Raw genomic sequence first — 19482 nt, forward strand, 5'->3', positions numbered from 1 at the left:
TATTTCAGAAACAATTAAATTGATAAAGTGGTAGAAATTAAAGAAATCCGATGAAGATGTTTGTTACTCGAGAGCATTTTCAGGGATGTTTTGCATTTAAGCGTTATATCTGCGGGTGTATGTCCAATTGACAGAACAGCGAAAACAAATGGCTCGAAGTGCGCGCTTGTGACATGTCAAAACAAAACTGATTGACCCCTACATGAAGCAGACTCGTTTTGTTTATTAGTTAAATCGATGACCGAAGAATGATGTCGACACAACTAGAAAAACCAAAGACGTTTAAGGAAAAGCGTAGTTTTTGTAAGTATTTTCCGATTGTAATGTCAATATTGTACACTAAAGTATGGAGGGTTTTTAGATTCAGTTCATCACAGTCAGAGTCAGTCAGCTGTCAGTTCAGAAGTGTAGGTTCGAATCCGGCAATATCAGAGTATATTTTATTCATCTTTTCAGCCTCAAGGGTGCGAGACGTTCAGAATATAAGAGAAACACACCCTAATAAAATACCAGTAAGTATTTCTCTCTGGTTAACATCCTGTGTGAGTTTACTTTTAGGAAAAATTATTCATATTTTTATGAATAACGTCATAATGTTTTTACTGTTGTTGCGCAGGTTGTCATTGAGCGGTATCCTAGTGAGAAAAGTCTACCACTTTTAGACAGAACTAAATTCCTCGTTCCTGATAACGTAAACATGAGTGAATTAGTAAAAATAATTCGGTAAGTATCCTACTGAACTGCAAATTTTTTTATGAGTCATTAACGCTAGCTCACAGGGGTGAACGCTAGCTCGTAGAGATGAACGCTAGCTCACAGGGGTGAATGCTAGCTCATAGAGATGAACGCTAGCTCACAGTGATGAACGCTAGCTCATAGAGATGAACTCTAGCTCACAGTGATGAACGCTAGCTCACAGGGATGAATGCTAGCTCGTAGGGATATCTGTAATTATGAACACTAGCTCACCAGGTGTCTCTCATCTCTTGTTTCAGACGCAGACTACAACTGCATTCGACGCAAGCATTTTTCCTGTTAGTGAATAACCGTAGTATGATCAGTAACAGTACATCATTAGCTGAGATTTACGCTCGGGATAAAGATGAAGATGGATTCCTCTACGTGGTTTATGCCTCACAGGAGACATTCGGATAAATGACACACATTCAGTCTCAAACGTTATATGGCAGTTTGCGCAATAATCCTAAGACTTCAGATGTCATATTCATCACGGTGCCTTGTTCATTCATTCAGACTACTAACTGATATCACCATATATTAGTGCAGTAGACTCTGTCTGCCTTACTCAGTATTTGTTCTCTGAATTGAAATACTTCAGCAATGTCTAAATTCTAAGAAGTAGGTCAGTATTTAGTAAGGAAGAGTAAGTCAAATGTATGGATAGATTTTAACTAAAATGTAGTGCCTTATACGGTTCATTTTTCTAGACCAGTTTCTACCTATAGTCACTCTCTCTCTTGCAACCAGTACGTCAAAGGTTTGCAAAAACAAAACAGAAATCAAGTCTGATTTTGTTTCTTTACAAGCGAGAATTGTATTTATTTATCAAGTGATTTTTACCAATGTTATAACTATATCGAAAAGTAGTGTACATCCTTATCATTGTGAATAATGTTAAATTATTTTAATAAACATGAAAAAAATAAATGAATAATTATAGACATTTTGATTCAACTTCATTTGATGAAGAGTTTTGAGACACGTTCGAGAAGATAAAATCTAATATATGGCACACATACCCCTTGTAAAAGCTTGGTACTTATTTTATTGATCCCCCTTTCCTATGTACATTTTGACATCTACCCCTTATTCAAAGTAAATACCTAATTTTACCCTCGCCCATACCCACAAATTCATACATACTTTGCTTCCCTCTATAAAGCTCAGTCAACCACCAATAGTGAGCCAGCTCGTGTAATGCAAGATATCTATTGAGGACGGATTATTTGTATTTAAATCAATGAGGATCGAAACATCTCGATCTCTATTCAAATTTCTGGTAAATATTCTTGGATGTGATGTCTGCAATAATGTTTAGTTAAATGGTAGCTGATTGCAGTTAGTCGTGGTTTATCGACATTTAACCAAACCACACGCAAAAAGAAACGAACCCAGGTGATATCCTGATGTTTTCAAAGCGAGCACAGTGATTAACAGGTTGGTCCCCACAACATAGAACGTTGATAACTAAACTCGGTCCTGGATCAGCCACCATTGATAGGACATACGACAGCTGAGCATTTAGTCTACAGTCTGCCTGAAGGTTTGAGCATTTTATTATTCATATCAGTTTTACGTCCTTTACTTATGTATCGTAGGGCGGAAAAGCGAAGCAATTAGTATTAAGTCATAGAGATAGACAAAAATAACACCTATGTACTGACCTAATCTCCAAGCAAAAATCTCTAAACCACCCATGTGGTTTAGGGATATTGTGCCCTTTGATCAGGATTTAAGACATTACAAACATGTACCTAGTGAACAGCGTGATGTTGAACTACATGTACCTAGTGAACAGTGTGATGTTGAACTACATGTTCCTAGTGAACAGCGTGATGTTGAACTACATGTACCTAGTGAACAGCGTGATGTTGAACTACATGTACCTAGTGAACAGTGTGATGTTGAACTACATGTACCTAGTGAACAGTGTGATGTTGAACTAGCTGGTAATTGGAATGTGAATACGGAATCGCGCCCCACATCTGTCGTCTCTGAGCGCGTGCAGTTTTAGTGTCGCTGTAATCCAGACAATCAGCATTCCACATCCCAACACCTAATAGTTTATTCATTAAAGCCAGTTCATATTTAATTCTCAAACTCTCAACATCGTCGTATCTCATTTGATGAATTTTACCAGTTTTACCATCCTAAAAATTGTTAAAAAATCGAATTCGTCAACTTCAAACTACAAGAATGGAGCGGTGAGACTAAATAGAGAGAGGAAGGATTGTGTCTCATCTGAAAATGTCTTTCTTTGGTATTATGTCATCCTCTATGTCCCACAGATGTCCGGGGCACTTTCTACCGGAAGGCGATCATCAAGGTCCAATACTGCTATTTTGGTAGATGGGATTTGTGATTCTCTTTGATACTCAAGGGCTCAGTCAACCAGAACTACAGAACTAGCTGATACAGCAGCATCAGTTAGCATAGTAATTAGATATAAGTTAGATGAACTGGTTTTTACTGAACATGAATGAACACAGCTATCACCCTGCTGTCTGTACACACCCCCCTCACTCAGACGTTTGACAGACATTCAGCATTTTCCCAAAACATGTCCAGGCATCACCATCCCCTGCTGCAGTAACCCCACACATATTTCTTGAAAATTAATTTGGATGTCATGTCTGAAGTTTAGACAGACATTCACTATTTCAGAAAGATGTGATCACTTATTTAAAAGGTGAACGTCTAGCCTGATTGTTGTTTACTAGCAGGACAGAATCAGAGATCATCATCACCGTGGAACAGTTAAATATTATGATTGGAGCTGCTTTTAATTACCTTGAAATTGAAGTACGGTGATTTAGATTGATCGTCCCACAATCGGCCGGATATCGATGTGTTTAACAGATTCATTATGTTTGTATACGGCACTTGACGACCGACAGCATCGCTACAGTTCACTCCCCGAAATGGCACTCGTTTCAATTTGCAGACGTTGTCCTATAATTATCATTACAAAATATTAAATATCTAATATCATTTTTTATCAATATCATTATTGATAGTCATAATATTATTTCAATAATAATTCAGAGAATTAACCAACAATTTTGGATGAATTAACACAAGCATTGACACCAATCATGTATAGTCTTGGTTGGTTTGGTATTTGAATATATTTGCTTTTCATAGAAACTACTGTAACTTCGCTTCTTCTTCAGCATTTTTTTAAGCACGAGTTAGTCAGAATACCAGTCGTTGTTACCGGTTCCCTACAACGGTTGTTTGTAGAACGACGGCTACGTACTAGACTAAAGGTAGGCATCCCTTAGAGCCGTATTACGTTATTCAATGATTACCTGCGAGAGATCGATACATTCATAGTTGTAACCATACCACGGAACACCGAGTACCAACTTGGAAGCCGAGATCATTTTCAAATATTCATTCAAACCTGGAATCAATATTAAGAGAACGATCAGAGCGCGAGTTTTAGTCAATACAAATTGCAGATATTATCGAACACTTATACCTCTAGTTGTTAAATCTATCGGTGAATTCGCCTTAGCAATACATCGACCACGAATCTGACTTTGTTCATCGTAAGACATCACAAACATGAAATCAGTGGATTTAGAGAGTTGTAAAATATCGTAGCATCGATCATCAGTGCAGTTCGGCCACCAGGCTACATCTATAGTCACCTGAATATCGATGAGAAAATACATCAAAGTCCTTCATCTGGTTTCAGTTCAATAATCAAATATCAAACCTCACTTTTCACTGAAATTAAATGATTTGCTTTCTGAGTCACATAAGCCGCATTCACCCTAACCACCGTTCCAAATTTAAAACAGAGAGAATCATAGCGTGGGTTCACACACGCGTTGTGTCAAATTGGCTACAGATTACTGGCCCTGCATGATTTTTGATGACTGCGGTTTATCATTACCTTCAAAAACTTATTATTTGAAACAAACCTGATAATAAGGATTGATTTTCTTGAATGTAGTTTGAGCTTCTTGTACCAATGCGTTATAGCCCTGTCTACTGGCGTTATCATTACGTTCAATCACATCTTCAAAATCAAAATTAATTCCATCCAGGAAATTCTCCTCTACATATTTCACACGTTCCGCGACCCATTCGCGTCTCTTTTTCGCGTCTTTGAGATATTTTTTCTCGATGTTGGCAACGGTTACGATCTTTGCTCCGTGTGAATGGGCGTGACAGACCATGAGAGGATTATAAACGCCAGGTCCGAACACGACCGCTGTTGTCACTTTACTCCAGTCATATTTCAACCAATATTTCTCATCTTTTTGAAGCATGAATATAACAACCTAGAAATTAGAAAATACAATACAACACATTACAGTCAGACCTCTGTGAGCAAAATCTCCCTTTTATATGACAGAAATCTGTAGACAAGACGAAAAGGTGTCATTTTGACTTCTATTTTTAGAATCGGCAGTAAAAAATGCGGAGTATTCATTGTAGATTTACCTCATTTTTATGTTTAGTTGATGGTGTTTTACAAAGATATTCTTCCTGACAGGGACATGTATTGTCAGCAGTCCTCTTGCTCTTCCATCTCAATGACAGTGGCAGATGTAATTTAAATATTTCAGCGTTCACGACTTTCTCTCCTCCACTAAACACTGACACCGACAATAACAGCCATAAACCAATAAAACACAATAAAACACTCAATAAAACCTTGCCCCGAACTGAATTAATCATCGTTTAACAGCGAACAAACACAAAAATATTGTTTGTTAGGCCGGGTACACTTTTTTTCATTACGACATTGGGAAATTGGCCATATTAGTCATTCTGCAGATTTTCCAGAACCTGCCTTTAGAGGCCACCTGGCTTCTCAGGGCAGGTACCTGCCCTGAAAGCCCAGTCATTTGAATCAATAAAAAATAAAAACCCATTCAACTGATTGAGCTGAAACGGTGGCATGGTGATCGGGATATTAGGATTCAAATTGGTATTTTTCAGAAACAAATTTACGATTAACATGCTGTTTCTTCGAATTTCTTTGCACTTCACTTTATTTTAATTTCATGATACTCGACAAGGTGAATGTCTAATATCGGTAAGATAGTTCGCCGTTTCATCAGAATTATAGCCGAGTTTTTCATTTATACTGCTTAATTGCAACACTGGCCTCTCATGGCAGGTTTCTGCCCTGAGAAGCCATGTAGCCTCTCAAAGCAGGTCTGCGGATTCTTCTCAAATTGGCCGAGATGTCCGTCCGCTAGCGCCACCTAACTCAGTGTATATTTTTCCATTATTTACTGTACACAAAACGTTCAGTACGATAGCGTGTATATTACCATCATCAACTAATTGAATGTCAACAGATTCATTGGTCTTTCATCTGCTCAATATCTTAATAAAATTATCGTTAGCACAAATTTACTAAATTGGATTGAATTGAATTGGTCCTGGAAATACTGAATCAACATGCTGCATTTTCATACGTCAAAACCCGGAACTGATTGATTTTATCGAAATAAATTTTTCGATCAGTGTAATTAGAATCACAGAATGGCGATGCGTAAAGATTTCCGAGTTTATCACAAATTAGAACCACCCTACAGCGTGCTGGTTGAATGTAGAAGTAAAGAAGAGAGTTTGCTGTTTGAGAATCAGGCAGTTGCCGTTCTTTGTAAGTAGCATCTCCCGATTCTAAAAACAAATCCTTGCTTTTAGATTTTAGAATCATTCAACGATCGATCTGTTAATCAATGTAACATCGTTTTAATTTAGCTAACATTGAAACTGACACAGTTAAACAACAATATACGAAGATAATGGATGGTTACGGATGTTTGGGGGTGCTAAAACTATCTTATGGTGAGTATAAACCCAGCGCTTCATCAGTATCAAACAGAACAGTGGTCCAGTAGTAGTTAGTTACTGGACTGGGCTTGATTAGCAGCTCACTGTATGTTGATACCGGACTGGATGCAATTTGTCCAGATTCTGATGATATTTAGAAAGGTTTTTAAGCTCAATCAAACGTTATGAATATTGATAATATTTATTTCAGTTGATGGTAATCTGTTATACCTGATACTCGTTACTGGTTGTATTTCCGTCGGGAAAATTCTTAACTCAGAGATTTTCCGCGTTACCGCGACCACTTTCATATCGCTTCAAAATCTGCCGCAGGACGAGGATCGTATTGTTGAGGTGCGGAAACTATTGAATTCTGGAACGTTCTATTTCTCGTGGTCATCGTCAGGGCAACCGTTAGATCTCAGTTTATGCGCGCAGAGAACGCATCAAGATCACGTGACTGATAATCGATTTTTCTGGTGAGATATTGTCCATGTTTTTTACTTAGCTTTAGGAATAGGCCTGATTTCACCCATCCAGTCACCAGGACCTACCTCCTACTAATTACAATGTATTGGGTACTGAGCCCTGGCAAGTGAGGATGAGCAAGAGCTGGTTTCACAAAATCAGAACTTCTTGGTAGAGATAAACCACAAATAAAAACCAACAGTAGATTTGTAGAAACAGTTTATTTCCTAACAGTTTTGATTTAAAACTAAACCTCATCTTTAGAGGAACAATTGTTTCTACAAATCTACTGCGGGTTTTTATTTGTTAACTATACTGAGATTTATATCAGTTCACTACAGTCACAAATAGTCTCCTCAATGATATTTACCGGTATACTTTGACTTAAATTCTCACGGTTACTTATCTAACCTGAGCAGTTTAATGATGTAATTGTCACTCTGATATTTCTAGGAATCGAGCTTTATTCGTTCATCTGCAGCGTTTTGGTGTAAACTGTAGTAATTGGTTGATGAAGATAATGTGCGGAGGTATTGAAATACGTACTATCTACGCAGCTGATAAACAGGGTAAAGCCTGTTTAATATCGAGACTGAGTTGTGAACGTGCGGGAACTAGGTTTAATGTTAGAGGCACGAACGATGATGGACATGTCGCTAATTTCGTCGAAACTGAACAGGTTAATATTTCACATATTTCACAAACCCACATCTAAGTTACTGCTCCTACTGACCCTACTGCCCCTACTACCCCTATTGCCCCTACTGCCCCTACTGACCTACTGACCTATAAGCAGTTAAGATTTGAATATTCTATTTGTAGGTGATATTCATTGATGATAAAGTCACCTCTTATTTACAAACTCGTGGTTCAGTTCCGTTATTCTGGGAACAGCCAGGACTTCAGGTTAGTTGAGCGGAAATTGAAATGATAAGGGTCTTGATACCAGTTGAGTATCAGTAAATGTTTCTTCAAAAAGCTTAGTTAAATAGTTACCTCACAGTTATACTGTTACGAACTGTGAGAGTCTGAGTCTACTCTGTAGTTAACTGTAGCTCAATATATGATATTTAAGGTCGGATCTCATAAAGTGAAAATGTCTCGAGGTTATGAAGCATCTGCTCCTGCATTCGAGCGTCATTTAAACATGGTTAAACAGCAATACGGTGAACAGGTTATAGTAAATCTACTTGGCAGCAAAGAAGGAGAATTCATGCTTAGTCAAGCATTCCAGGTAAATGTGAAACCTGCCCAAATCAGGATTCAGATCTAACAAGTGAAACTGGATTCAAAACTATTAGAACTGGAGTCAGAGTTATAAAACATTTTTCTGTTAATTTCTATTTTATAGAATCATCACAAAGCTTCCATACATTCTCAGAGTATCCCACACATAGCGTTTGATTATCACGCCGAGTTCCGCGGCAATAAAAAGAACCTGAATAAACTCAAAACTAAAGTTATGAAACAACTGAATGATTTCGATATGTTTTACTGCAGCGGTTCAGCTATAATGAGGTATAAAATACGATCATCTGAATTTTACTCACTAATTTCTAACATCCAGATGTTTGTTAACCAACTTTTGAATAACTGGCCTCAGATCCACACGCGGTAAGTTCACTGTTGAATTCTGATTCTGATACGTATTTTGTAACTACAGACAACAAACTGGAACAATTCGAACCAACTGTTTGGATTGTTTGGATCGGACAAATGCTGTTCAAACACTATTTGGTTTAGAAGTGAGTAGTTCAGTAAAACCCTTAAACTCCGTTCTCATCCATCTACCATACTCACATTCAACTTGTACTTTCTATTTATAGATTTTACCCAAACAATTAGAATGTTTAGGTTTAGAGAATAAACCTCAAATGGTGTCGCGTTTCTTCGATGTTTATAAACAGATTTGGGCTTTGAATGGAGATCAAGTGAGCCGTATTTATGCGGGGACCGGGGCTCTCGGTGGCGGCAGATCAAAGGTATCTTTACTGGAAAATGTCTCATTTCATGTTTATAAGTTTGATATTTGATACTGATATTCAGATATATCATTGTAGATGTATTGAGATGATTTTATCGATGTTTATAGTTTAGTAATTTGTGGGAGATTTTGTGTTATGTCGATTTCAGACTAAATTAATGAATTATGTAAGTTAAATGATCAGATAATCTACGGTATGCGAGATTATATAGAGTTTAGTTTAAATCAGTATCAATTCTGATAGTCATACTATAATATAGTATATTCTACTAAATCTATCTACCTTGGGTGAGTAGAATTTGGAGAGGTAAAACTGACCCCACTCAACCCCCCCCCTCCTCATTTAGAGCGGTTTTACTGAGGAGTTGATTATGATTGATTTCAGTATAAAGACGCAGCGCGATCAGCGACGAGAACCATTCAGAATAACTTTCTCGACAACAGCAAACAAGAAGCAATAGATATCTTATTGTTAGGTCACACGCTGAAAACAGAGATGTCTGATAAAGCGAGGGCGCTACTGTCTAATAAATGTCTTCAAGGTAAGGTCGACAAATTGGGATTTGGGAGGGAGGGAAGGGAGAATCTTCGTCTTGAAATGTTTTTCTCTTCTGTTTGAAAGCTTCCCCAGCAATACTCAGTGAATTAGTGATGAGACATACTGAATACACATATTCCACATCACTGCGGATATTCAGCGGAACGTGGAATGTCAATGGTGGAAAACATTTCCGCAGCGTGGCGTTCAAACACGAACAGGTCACCGATTGGTTGCTCGATTTACCCGCTATCTCGTACGAGACTCAACCAGGTACATTTTAAAATTCAGTTTACCTCAGAAACTGTGTGGAATACGCAGATATTTGATATAAATGTAATTTGTGTCTGTTCAGATTTATTGGATGAAAGTGCAGATTACACGAAACCTGTTGATATATTCGCGATTGGATTCGAAGAGATCGTTGATTTGAACGCCAGTAACATCATGAATGCTAGGTACATTCTCATTTTATCTGATATCTCACAGATCTGTGTGTGAGATGACTGTGATATCTCACAGATCTGTGCGTGAGATGACTGTGATATCTCACAGATCTGTGCGTGAGATGACTGTGATATCTCACAGATCTGTGCGTGAGATGACTGTGATATCTCACAGATCTGTGCGTGAGATGACTGTGATATCTCACAGATCTGTGCGTGAGATGACTGTGATATCTCACAGATCTGTGCGTGAGATGACTGTGATATCTCACAGATCTGTGCGTGAGATGACTGTGATATCTCACAGATCTGTGCGTGAGATGACTGTGATATCTCACAGATCTGTGCGTGAGATGACTGTGATATCTCACAGATCTGTGCGTGAGATGACTGTGATATCTCACAGATCTGTGCGTGAGATGACTGTGATATCTCACAGATCTGTGCGTGAGATGACTGTGATATCTCACAGATCTGTGCGTGAGATGACTGTGATATCTCACAGATCTGTGCGTGAGATGACAGTGATATCTCACAGATCTGTGCGTGAGATGACTGTGATATCTCACAGATCTGTGCGTGAGATGACTGTGATATCTCACAGATCTGTGCGTGAGATGACTGTGATATCTCACAGATCTGTGTGTGAGATGACTGTGATATCTCACAGATCTGTGTGTGAGATGACTGTGATATCTCACAGATCTGTGTGTGAGATGACTGTGATATCTCACAGATCTGTGCGTGAGATGACTGTGATATATCACAGATCTGTGCGTGAGATGACTGTGATATCTCACAGATCTGTGCGTGAGATGACTGTGATATCTCACAGATCTGTGTGTGAGATGACTGTGATATCTCACAGATCTGTGTGTGAGATGACTGTGATATCTCACAGATCTGTGTGTGAGATGACTGTGATATCTCACAGATCTGTGTGTGAGATGACTGTGATATCTCACAGATCTGTGTGTGAGATGATATACTATGATCTATTTTACCTATCATTGATAGTTCACAGAATGTACGAGAATGGGCGATGTTTCTACAGAAGACAATTTCTCGTGATGTGAAGTATGTTTTATTGACGTCTGCTCAACTCGTCGGAGTTTGTTTATATATATTCATTAGACCTCAACTCGCTCCATTCATCAGGTATAAACTACTTTCATCTCAACTCGTCGTTCATCTACCCGTAATTTAGAAGTAAAACAAATTTGACTGAGAACGACGTCCCTCTTCTCAAACCTTCAAGGAGATGTAACGAATAATTATTATTTCATTATTATTTCACACAGAGATGTAGCAGTTGACTCAGTAAAGACCGGTCTCGGAGGTGCAGCAGGAAATAAAGGGGGCGTTGCTATCAGATTTATGGCGTACAGCACTAGTCTGTGTTTTGTCTGTTCACATTTCGCCGCAGGACAATCTCAAATATCTGAACGTAACAACGATTTCAGTGAGATCTATAAACGTATCTCATTCCCGATGGTAAGTATTCCAGTGTTCGGTCGACAGGGGTATCATTGACTGATAGGTGATGGGCTCGAACATGACTAGTAAAACCGCTAGATACTGCTTTGAATACATCTTAGTGGATTCAGCTTTGTGATATACTGATACCTGACACATTTATATATCTGTTTTATAGGAAGCTTGTTTGGTAAGGTTTAGGGTTAGATTTATTTGTGTGTGTTTATTATTTTGAGGTAGATTTACAGACTGAGTAATTCTGTAATTCTCTGCTGTAGTTTAGTGCATGGTTTCTGTATGGTTTGGTTCACAGTTTAAGCTATACCAGGTCGAAATACCCGGGGGTCTGGCTTGACCGGGTTTAAATACCCGGGGATGTGGCTGGACCGGGTCTTAGTACCGGGGGATGTGGCTGGACCGGGGCTAAGTACCCGGGGATGTGCCTTGACTGGGTTTAAATACCCGGGGATGTGGCTGGACCGGGTCTAAATACCCGGGGATGTGGCTGGACCGGGTCTTAGTACTGGGGGATGTGGCTGGACCGGGTCTAAATACCCGGGGATGTGCCTTGACTGGGTTAAAATACCCGGGGATGTGGCTGGACCGGGTCTAAATACCCGGGGATGTGGCTGGACCGGGTCTAAATACCCGGGGATGTGGCTGGACCGGGTCTAAATACCCGGGGATGTGCCTTGACTGGGTTTAAATACCCGGGGATGTGGCTGGACCGGGTCTTAGTACCGGGGGATGTGGCTGGACCGGGGCTAAGTACCCGGGGATGTGCCTTGACTGGGTTTAAATACCCGGGGATGTGGCTGGACCGGGTCTTAGTACCGGGGGATGTGGCTGGACCGGGGCTAAGTACCCGGGGATGTGACTATAGCAAAGTATTTCACATTTTATATTTATATTACATCATTTTCTTATTCAGTGTCAGCAATATTTATGTTCATGCTTTGCATGGTTTTTTTGTCTGATGCATATAATCGTTTTAAACTCATCCCAAAATATGCCTTACGTAATTCTTCAGAATTTACAAATTTGAGACCCCTTAATTCCAGTCATTCTAGATTTATCTTCAAAATCTGAATTGAAATTCTACGTTTAACCTGCAGGGTCGGTCGCTATCTAGTCATGACTATGTGTTCTGGTGCGGTGATTTTAACTATAGAATCGACCTGACCAATGATGAAGTAAAAGAGATGATCGCTAATAATGATTGGGCTTCGCTTCAACAAGGAGATCAACTTATCAGTCAAAAACAAGCAGGAAACGTAAGTCATCACGTAAAACATTCCTTAATTACGTCCAATCCAGAGTCCAGTTTTACAAAAGAATGTGGAATCCTAAATTGATTTAAGAATTAAATGTGTTTAGTACAAGTGAACCCGAATTCAGAGATGAAAAGCTCTATTTCAATTCCAGACATTTAATGGATTTAACGAAGGTTTGCCGAATTTTGCACCGACCTATAAATACGATCTGTTCTGTGATGATTACGATACCAGTGAAAAGAATCGATGTCCGGCTTGGACCGATCGGGTTTTGTGGAGACGCAAAAAACTACCAACTAAAGGTACAGGCAATCAGTGGCCCCCCTACGCCCACACATGTACGGGCGATCAGTGGCCCCCCTACGCCCACACAGGAACGGGCAATTAGTGATGTCTCATGCCCACACAGGAACGGGCAATCAGTGACGCCCCCAACGCCCACACAGGTACGGGCAATCAGTGATGCCCCCTACGCCCCCCACGCCCCTGTCTGGTGCTAGATCAGCTGTTGAAATACATGTATTTGAATATAAGAATCAAAAACATCATTACAGATGATCAAGATGAAGGGAATCCTGGAAAACTATTATTATACAATCGAGCAGAACTGAAAACATCCGATCACAGGTCAGTCTATTGTTCATTACTGATTTCTAATTATTGTCTTATTGATTCACCTCAGTATTTGAATTGATATATTGATATATCTATCAGACCAGTGATATTGATATATTGATATATCTATCAGACCAGTGATATTGATATATTGATATATCTATCAGACCAGTGATATTGATATTTCTTTCAGACCGGTGATGGCTCTACTCGATATCGATATTCTACACGTCGATGAAAAGTGTCGTAAATCAACAATCGAAGATGTGGTCAGTAGACAAGGTCCAGCCGACGGAACGGTTATGATTAGTCTAATAGATGGCAGCACGTTTGATGATGATGAGCTGATCGATGTTATCTGTACCAAGTTCGCTCTCGCTGGAGAAGTTATATTGATTCGGTAAATCATTCTTAACCTCTAAACTGAGCCACTAAACATCTCTCAAAGTATTACGTATAAGTGACTGAGAGGGAGCCCAGAGAAGAATCATCTAAAAACAACGTGTATCATCCAAAATTCAAAAAAGAATCCTAGTTCAGCAAGACCAGGCCTTCCTCAGACCTAATGTCTCCCAGTGGTAGATATATGAAAAGGAGCCCAGAGAAGAATCATCAAGAAACAAATGATCATCATTCAAAATTTGAAGACAAATCCTAGTTCGGCAAGACCAACGCAGGCCTTCCTCAGATCTAATGTCTCCCAGTCATAGATATATGGAAATATTGTATTGTAGGTTTGTAGGTGATGAAATGGCATTAACATATCGTTGCGGTCAAAGTGCTTTAATAGCTTTAAAATATGATGAAACTGAAGTAAATCATCGATTAATCAGAGTTCGATTGAGAACTGATAACTGGAAGGATGAGATGGAAAAAGAGATGTCAGTTTGTACGGCTAATACTGCTGCTTTATATAATGCGTTTACTAATTCTCTACTCGGAGATGATTTCGATATTCCGACTATGACTTATGATATGGAAGGTAAGCTATACCTTAACCCAGTGATAGATTTACTGTTGCTAAGATCATAATTAGAAGCCTCGGTATAATTTTCAAATGTACCCAGGACCCAGTTTCACTGTTGTGAGTTCCATCTACTCGAGTTGTATTTAAACCAGACTTCATTGAGTCCAGGGCCGGAATGCTCAGTCGTGACTGGTAATTAATCATAAGACTAGTCTTAAGTTGTTTGATTGGTTATATACAAGAAAGATGGTTTAGAGCGGTCTTGCCTAAGCCTGCAACAGAGCAACAGTTCCTAGGTCTATTTAACTGACCCCCCACTTAATTCTATAAAGTATTATTTCACATTGATAGTAATTATGGTAGGTTGTTTTATGCAGGTGATGAGTTGGATGAAGAGTTGATTGGACTCGGTTTAGATGGTAATTTACAGGCTTCACCGGCTGGATCCGGTCGGACTACGCCGGTCTCCGACGACGAGGATTCGTCGAGGAATAATCGACCTCCTCGTCCACCTGCGGCGGTGAAATCAATGAATAAACCTTCTCGCCCAACACCGCCATCTACGATCAGTCAACAACCGATACGAGTATCAACACCTACTATTACTTTAGAGGTATAAACTAGTGTCAGTTAACTCAGCACATGGTTCCCTAATCTTTCAGTTCAGTTTGACTCAATTGAGGTGAAATTAGTTCATTTTCCAAATTAAGTTAAACCTTTATTGCGTACCTCTCTAAAATGAACACTTTTTTCTTGGAACCAATCAAAATTTTCTAATCCATTTTCAATTTAGTGAAACCTTTCTACCACAAGTGTTCACTCTAGACAGGTTTTATTGCATTCAAAACTAGAATCAAATTCATTAATTCAGAACTGTAGAACTAGGCGCAGTATTTCATGGGACTATTTTAACTTCAGATAAAAACAATGAGAAACATCTCTTCACATACAGATATTATTGAGTAGTTGATGTGAATATTTGTAGGGTGAATTGTTAGATCAAGATGAGACAATAGCAGCTCATTCAACTCAGAAGGTTTGTTCTGTTCAATGTTGTTATCGAGCTATAAATGTTTTTAAGATGACGACAACCTGAGAAGAATTCACTGTTACTGGTTATTTGTCTAATTGTCTGCTTCTTGTCTCTTTATTTTTTGCCAACAGCAAAACAGGAAAAAACGCTGTGTACGTTTAGTCTTTTTTATGTAATTTTTTGATTTTTCAGTGTAGTTAGAAATACGTTTTACTCTTATCTATGAACACCATTCACAAAATACCTAATTATATCCAGATTTTATTATAGAATTTTAAAAAGACTTCAATCGAAGTCGAATTAAGAGACAGACCATTCATCACCAGGAGTTTAGACTCTTTGGTTACTTTTCATTCACTGACGGCATGTTGTCCCTGGATCCCCCTAGTATTTATACAAGTCTAACTCATTCTACTGCAGATCTTCTACTCTCTTCATGTATTACTCTAACGGTGAGATTTTAAAGGATTATTTTCTATTTTTCAGTCTAAACCAACGAAACCGCCGCCACCGCAGAGACCTGCTCCGCCTCAGAGACCAGCGCCACCTACACAAAGAACTGGACCTCCTCCACCTAGACCAAGTAAATAATCATTTTATCGGCTTAGATTTCATCTAATAATGTTAACTATCAAATCTAAACTATCAACTATCAAAAAACAATGTTTTTCTTTCGACTAAAGGTTCACCTAAACCAGTCAAACCATCGACGGAGCCAATTAGACCTACCCCTCGACTACCAACTAATGAATCTACTGTTAAAAATCCTGTTTCATCATCTACTGGTTTGGTGAGAACAAAAACATTTCAATGAAATTCGTGACAAACAGATGGCTGCCTACATAATCCCCCCTATGATATCATCGAATTCCCTGAAAACTATGATGTTGCTCTGGAAATCAGTGAAATCATTGGCAGATGAGGCAGCCATCGTTTCAAAAGTTTCATTTATTGTTAAGTTGAATTTGTTTGTAAAACTTCAGATCGGAATAATTGGACGACCGACAAATGTGCAACATACAGGAACAAGAGATGAGGAGCAAGCTAGATTTCTGATCGAGAAATTACTGGCATCTCAGAGTATGGATTCAGACTTACCACCTCCATTGTTACCAGCAGGTGAATATCAGTTACTCTGACAGTTGATCGACAAAATATGATTCAAAGTCTTGTTATTTTCATTAGAAAACCTGATTGTTTTATCAGTGTGGAATAAATTCAAAAAGTGGAATAATCACAATTTTTAGGAGCCCATATTATTCCAAAATCTGATGCAGTTCCCCGAATTAGAGCGTTTAAAGAGGGACATCTCAACTGACTACAGTAACACAAACATAGTGTTGTAGTTAACAATTTAAATCGATCTACTGTTTATTTGTTGCTGTTGTATTTTTACAGATGGAGAATCATCAGTTGCCTCTGATCCATTCTCTCTTCCATCATCAACTGATCCATTCAGAACTACTCCAACTACTACTACAACATTCTCTACAACTACAGATCCATTCTCTACAATTCCTACTACATTCTCAGCAACTTCAACTACAGCGGATCCATTTCAACCACCTGCACCCCCTCCTCGCCGTAACATATCAGAAGTACCGACTGTACCCCCTCGACGAGGCAGTGGACCGGACCAACCATCGGTACCACCTAGAAATAAACCCGTATCTCAGCTACTAGCTACTGAACTAGGTAGTCCGGGGACACCTCCCCCCTCACCCCCTAGTGACGCCCCTCTTATTACACCACCCCCTCTACCATCATCTCAACAGTTCGATGATAATTTCGCCGATTTTGCCTCAAATGGTTTCAGCGATAATTTCACCCCGCTCGTACCTCAACGATCGTCTCAACCTGGGGTGACTCCAGAACCAGGGGTAACTCCAGAACCAGGTGCTCCTCCTGTACCTAAACGCAGAAACCCACCTCCAGTTCCTCCACGATAAAAAAAACATCTCAGCAAAAACAATAAACTGAGCAGGAATGAGATGCATGTGAAAAATATGAATATTTCTGAAAAGTAAATTCTCCTCTGAAAAGAATGTGAAAATTTCAGAATCTTGCATCTAATTCCTGACTGAGGTTCCTCTAATTTCTGAGAATGTTGAAACTGGTTAATCAGTGATTAGTTCACGTAAGCATTTCCTTCGATCACCTAGTCAAAATAAACCACAGTCTGCGTGTAGATATCATCAGAAAATTGACTTAGTGTTTAGAAACATATCTAATGTAGGTTCAACCATAGCTGCATAGTTAACTTTATATAAGTACTTCCTCATTATATCAATTCATCAGGTAGTTTTAAAAAGTCTTCTCACTGTAAAATACTGTAAAATACCGACCGGTAACTGATAGATCTGTTTAAACAAACAATAGCGATAGATCGGTGTTAAAACCGTGCTAAACAAGCTAGTATTAGTTCTAAAGCACAGTTATAGAGTGAACACGTTTTAAGTAGACTGAATCAGGTGAGATAGTAGTTTTATGTGCCTTCATCCCCCGGCTGTGGGTACTGCAGCTATGTACCCCTTGTTCTGGGTACTGCAGCTATGTACCCCTTGTTCTGGGTACTGCAGCTATGTACCCCTTGTTCTGGATACTGCTATGTACCCCTTGTTCTGGGTACTGCAGCTATGTACCCCCAGCTCCTAGTATACTGTAATGTAGCCCCAGCTCCTAGTATACTGTAATGTAGCCCCAGCTGTGGGTACAATAATGTAGCCCCAGCAGTCGGTACAATAATGTAGCCCCAGCTGTGGGTATAGTCCATACTTAAATGTTTTTTCGGAATGTTTTATGGATATTTGTTGGCTGTTAAATGTTATTTGAATCTTCTATGTGTGAATGTTATATCTATTGATAGACTATGCATTGAAAGGTTATGTCCATGTTTGTTAAAGAGCCAGTTGTTTAAAGTCAATGTTAATCCGACCTAAACTCTGTTCTACAGTTGTCAGTTGTCAGTTGAATGAATCACTGGAAATGAAGAAATCTTTAGTCTTAACTGACAATTGTGCAACCAGGGTTCTGTTCACTAAACCCGATCAGCGTTTAACAATGTTTAAGCAACTAGCCTTCACTGAACAACGGGTGTGAAGTTACTTTTCATTTATTGTTGCATTTTAAACTCAGTGATAATGTGTGTATTTCAAACAGTAGGCTTCAATCCTGTAAGATTGAGAAAGTGCAGCTCAAATTGTTTTATGTATTGGGAGGAGTCTACTGCAGGGTTCATAGCAGTCCTTGAAGGTCCCTTAAAGTTCTTAAATTGGAATGGATCAATTCAAGACCTTGAGTATCATGGAATCACTCCTTTAATCACTGTCATGGTCCTTGAATGGCATCTACCTCACCACTCTCGAGTACAATTTGAAGCTTTTGGTCACATATCATTATGGTGTACAGTATATCAGATCATTGTATTGTTAGGACTAGTACACTATAGTCTGATGGATGCTTGGTCTATGGATGGACCCAATGTTAATTGGAAATTTTATGAACTATTGAAAAAAGCCGAGAGATTCCTTAAATCAGAGACAAAAAGGTTCCTGATACCCGTTAGATGGAATTGGGTCGTGGGATTATGAACAGACCTGTTACTGTATTCAGATATAACATTTCAATATGTGGCGGTCGCAAACTATGCACTTATAATCACTACCAACAACAAATCAGTGCTAGGGAATAGTGGATGATGTCATAGGGGGATTTATGGAGGCAGCCATTTTCTGGGTGATTATGGTTAGAACGTAATGAAATACTGTAAACATGAAAATAATGCTAAAAACCTGAGTCCTATTGATGCTTGCTTTGTTATCGGTATTTACGTTTTTTATTGTTTTTTTTACATTTTAATTGAATAGATTTGTTAAACTATATGCATTGTGAGTCGTTTAGGTTGATTCAGCAGGGAGGTGCACCTCCCTGGGATTCAGTTACTTTCAGTCATCCATAAAATAATATATACTTATAGAAACTTATTATTAGCGATAAATAAATGTGATCCTGTATCATCACTAGAAATCGAAGTCTATCGATACATTTTCTATTTGCCACAATTTGCAGGATGCAGAATTTTCAGGGTTAGAGTGGGGGTTGACCAGACTTGCAGCTTGCAGCTTGCAGCTTGCGT

At 39.0% G+C, this 19482-nt stretch overlaps 4 protein-coding genes across 4 annotated transcripts in view; 2 read left to right on the forward strand and 2 right to left on the reverse strand.

Moving 5' to 3' along the window:
• Window positions 1–19482, reverse strand: part of LOC141913405 (angiotensin-converting enzyme 2-like) — a 62341-nt gene that overhangs the window by 20699 nt on the left and 22160 nt on the right. The gene's annotated exons all lie outside the window — the stretch shown is intronic.
• LOC141913290 (microtubule-associated protein 1 light chain 3 alpha-like) lies at window positions 102–1587 on the forward strand. Its single transcript, XM_074804779.1, has 4 exons — window positions 102–303; window positions 457–512; window positions 617–723; window positions 996–1587. The coding sequence occupies exons 1-4, from the start codon at window positions 249–251 to the stop codon at window positions 1153–1155; spliced, it is 378 nt and encodes a 125-aa protein (XP_074660880.1). The 5' UTR covers window positions 102–248; the 3' UTR covers window positions 1156–1587.
• Window positions 1648–5541, reverse strand: LOC141913289 (di-N-acetylchitobiase-like). Its single transcript, XM_074804777.1, has 6 exons — window positions 5200–5541; window positions 4674–5036; window positions 4226–4397; window positions 4053–4147; window positions 3532–3693; window positions 1648–2891 (listed from the first exon to the last, which is right to left on the reverse strand). The coding sequence occupies exons 1-6, from the start codon at window positions 5434–5436 to the stop codon at window positions 2661–2663; spliced, it is 1260 nt and encodes a 419-aa protein (XP_074660878.1). The 5' UTR covers window positions 5437–5541; the 3' UTR covers window positions 1648–2660.
• On the forward strand, window positions 6194–19378 carry LOC141913288 (synaptojanin-1-like). Its single transcript, XM_074804776.1, has 24 exons — window positions 6194–6373; window positions 6475–6561; window positions 6758–7025; window positions 7468–7693; window positions 7837–7920; window positions 8090–8248; window positions 8366–8532; window positions 8678–8759; window positions 8841–8996; window positions 9384–9540; window positions 9621–9809; window positions 9892–9994; window positions 11000–11140; window positions 11284–11476; window positions 12574–12732; window positions 12884–13034; window positions 13287–13359; window positions 13541–13747; window positions 14082–14329; window positions 14692–14927; window positions 15834–15930; window positions 16031–16137; window positions 16331–16466; window positions 16746–19378. The coding sequence occupies exons 1-24, from the start codon at window positions 6253–6255 to the stop codon at window positions 17294–17296; spliced, it is 4098 nt and encodes a 1365-aa protein (XP_074660877.1). The 5' UTR covers window positions 6194–6252; the 3' UTR covers window positions 17297–19378.

Source organism: Tubulanus polymorphus, chromosome 11, assembly GCF_964204645.1.
Source record: "Tubulanus polymorphus chromosome 11, tnTubPoly1.2, whole genome shotgun sequence".
NCBI lineage: Eukaryota > Metazoa > Nemertea > Palaeonemertea > Tubulaniformes > Tubulanidae > Tubulanus > Tubulanus polymorphus.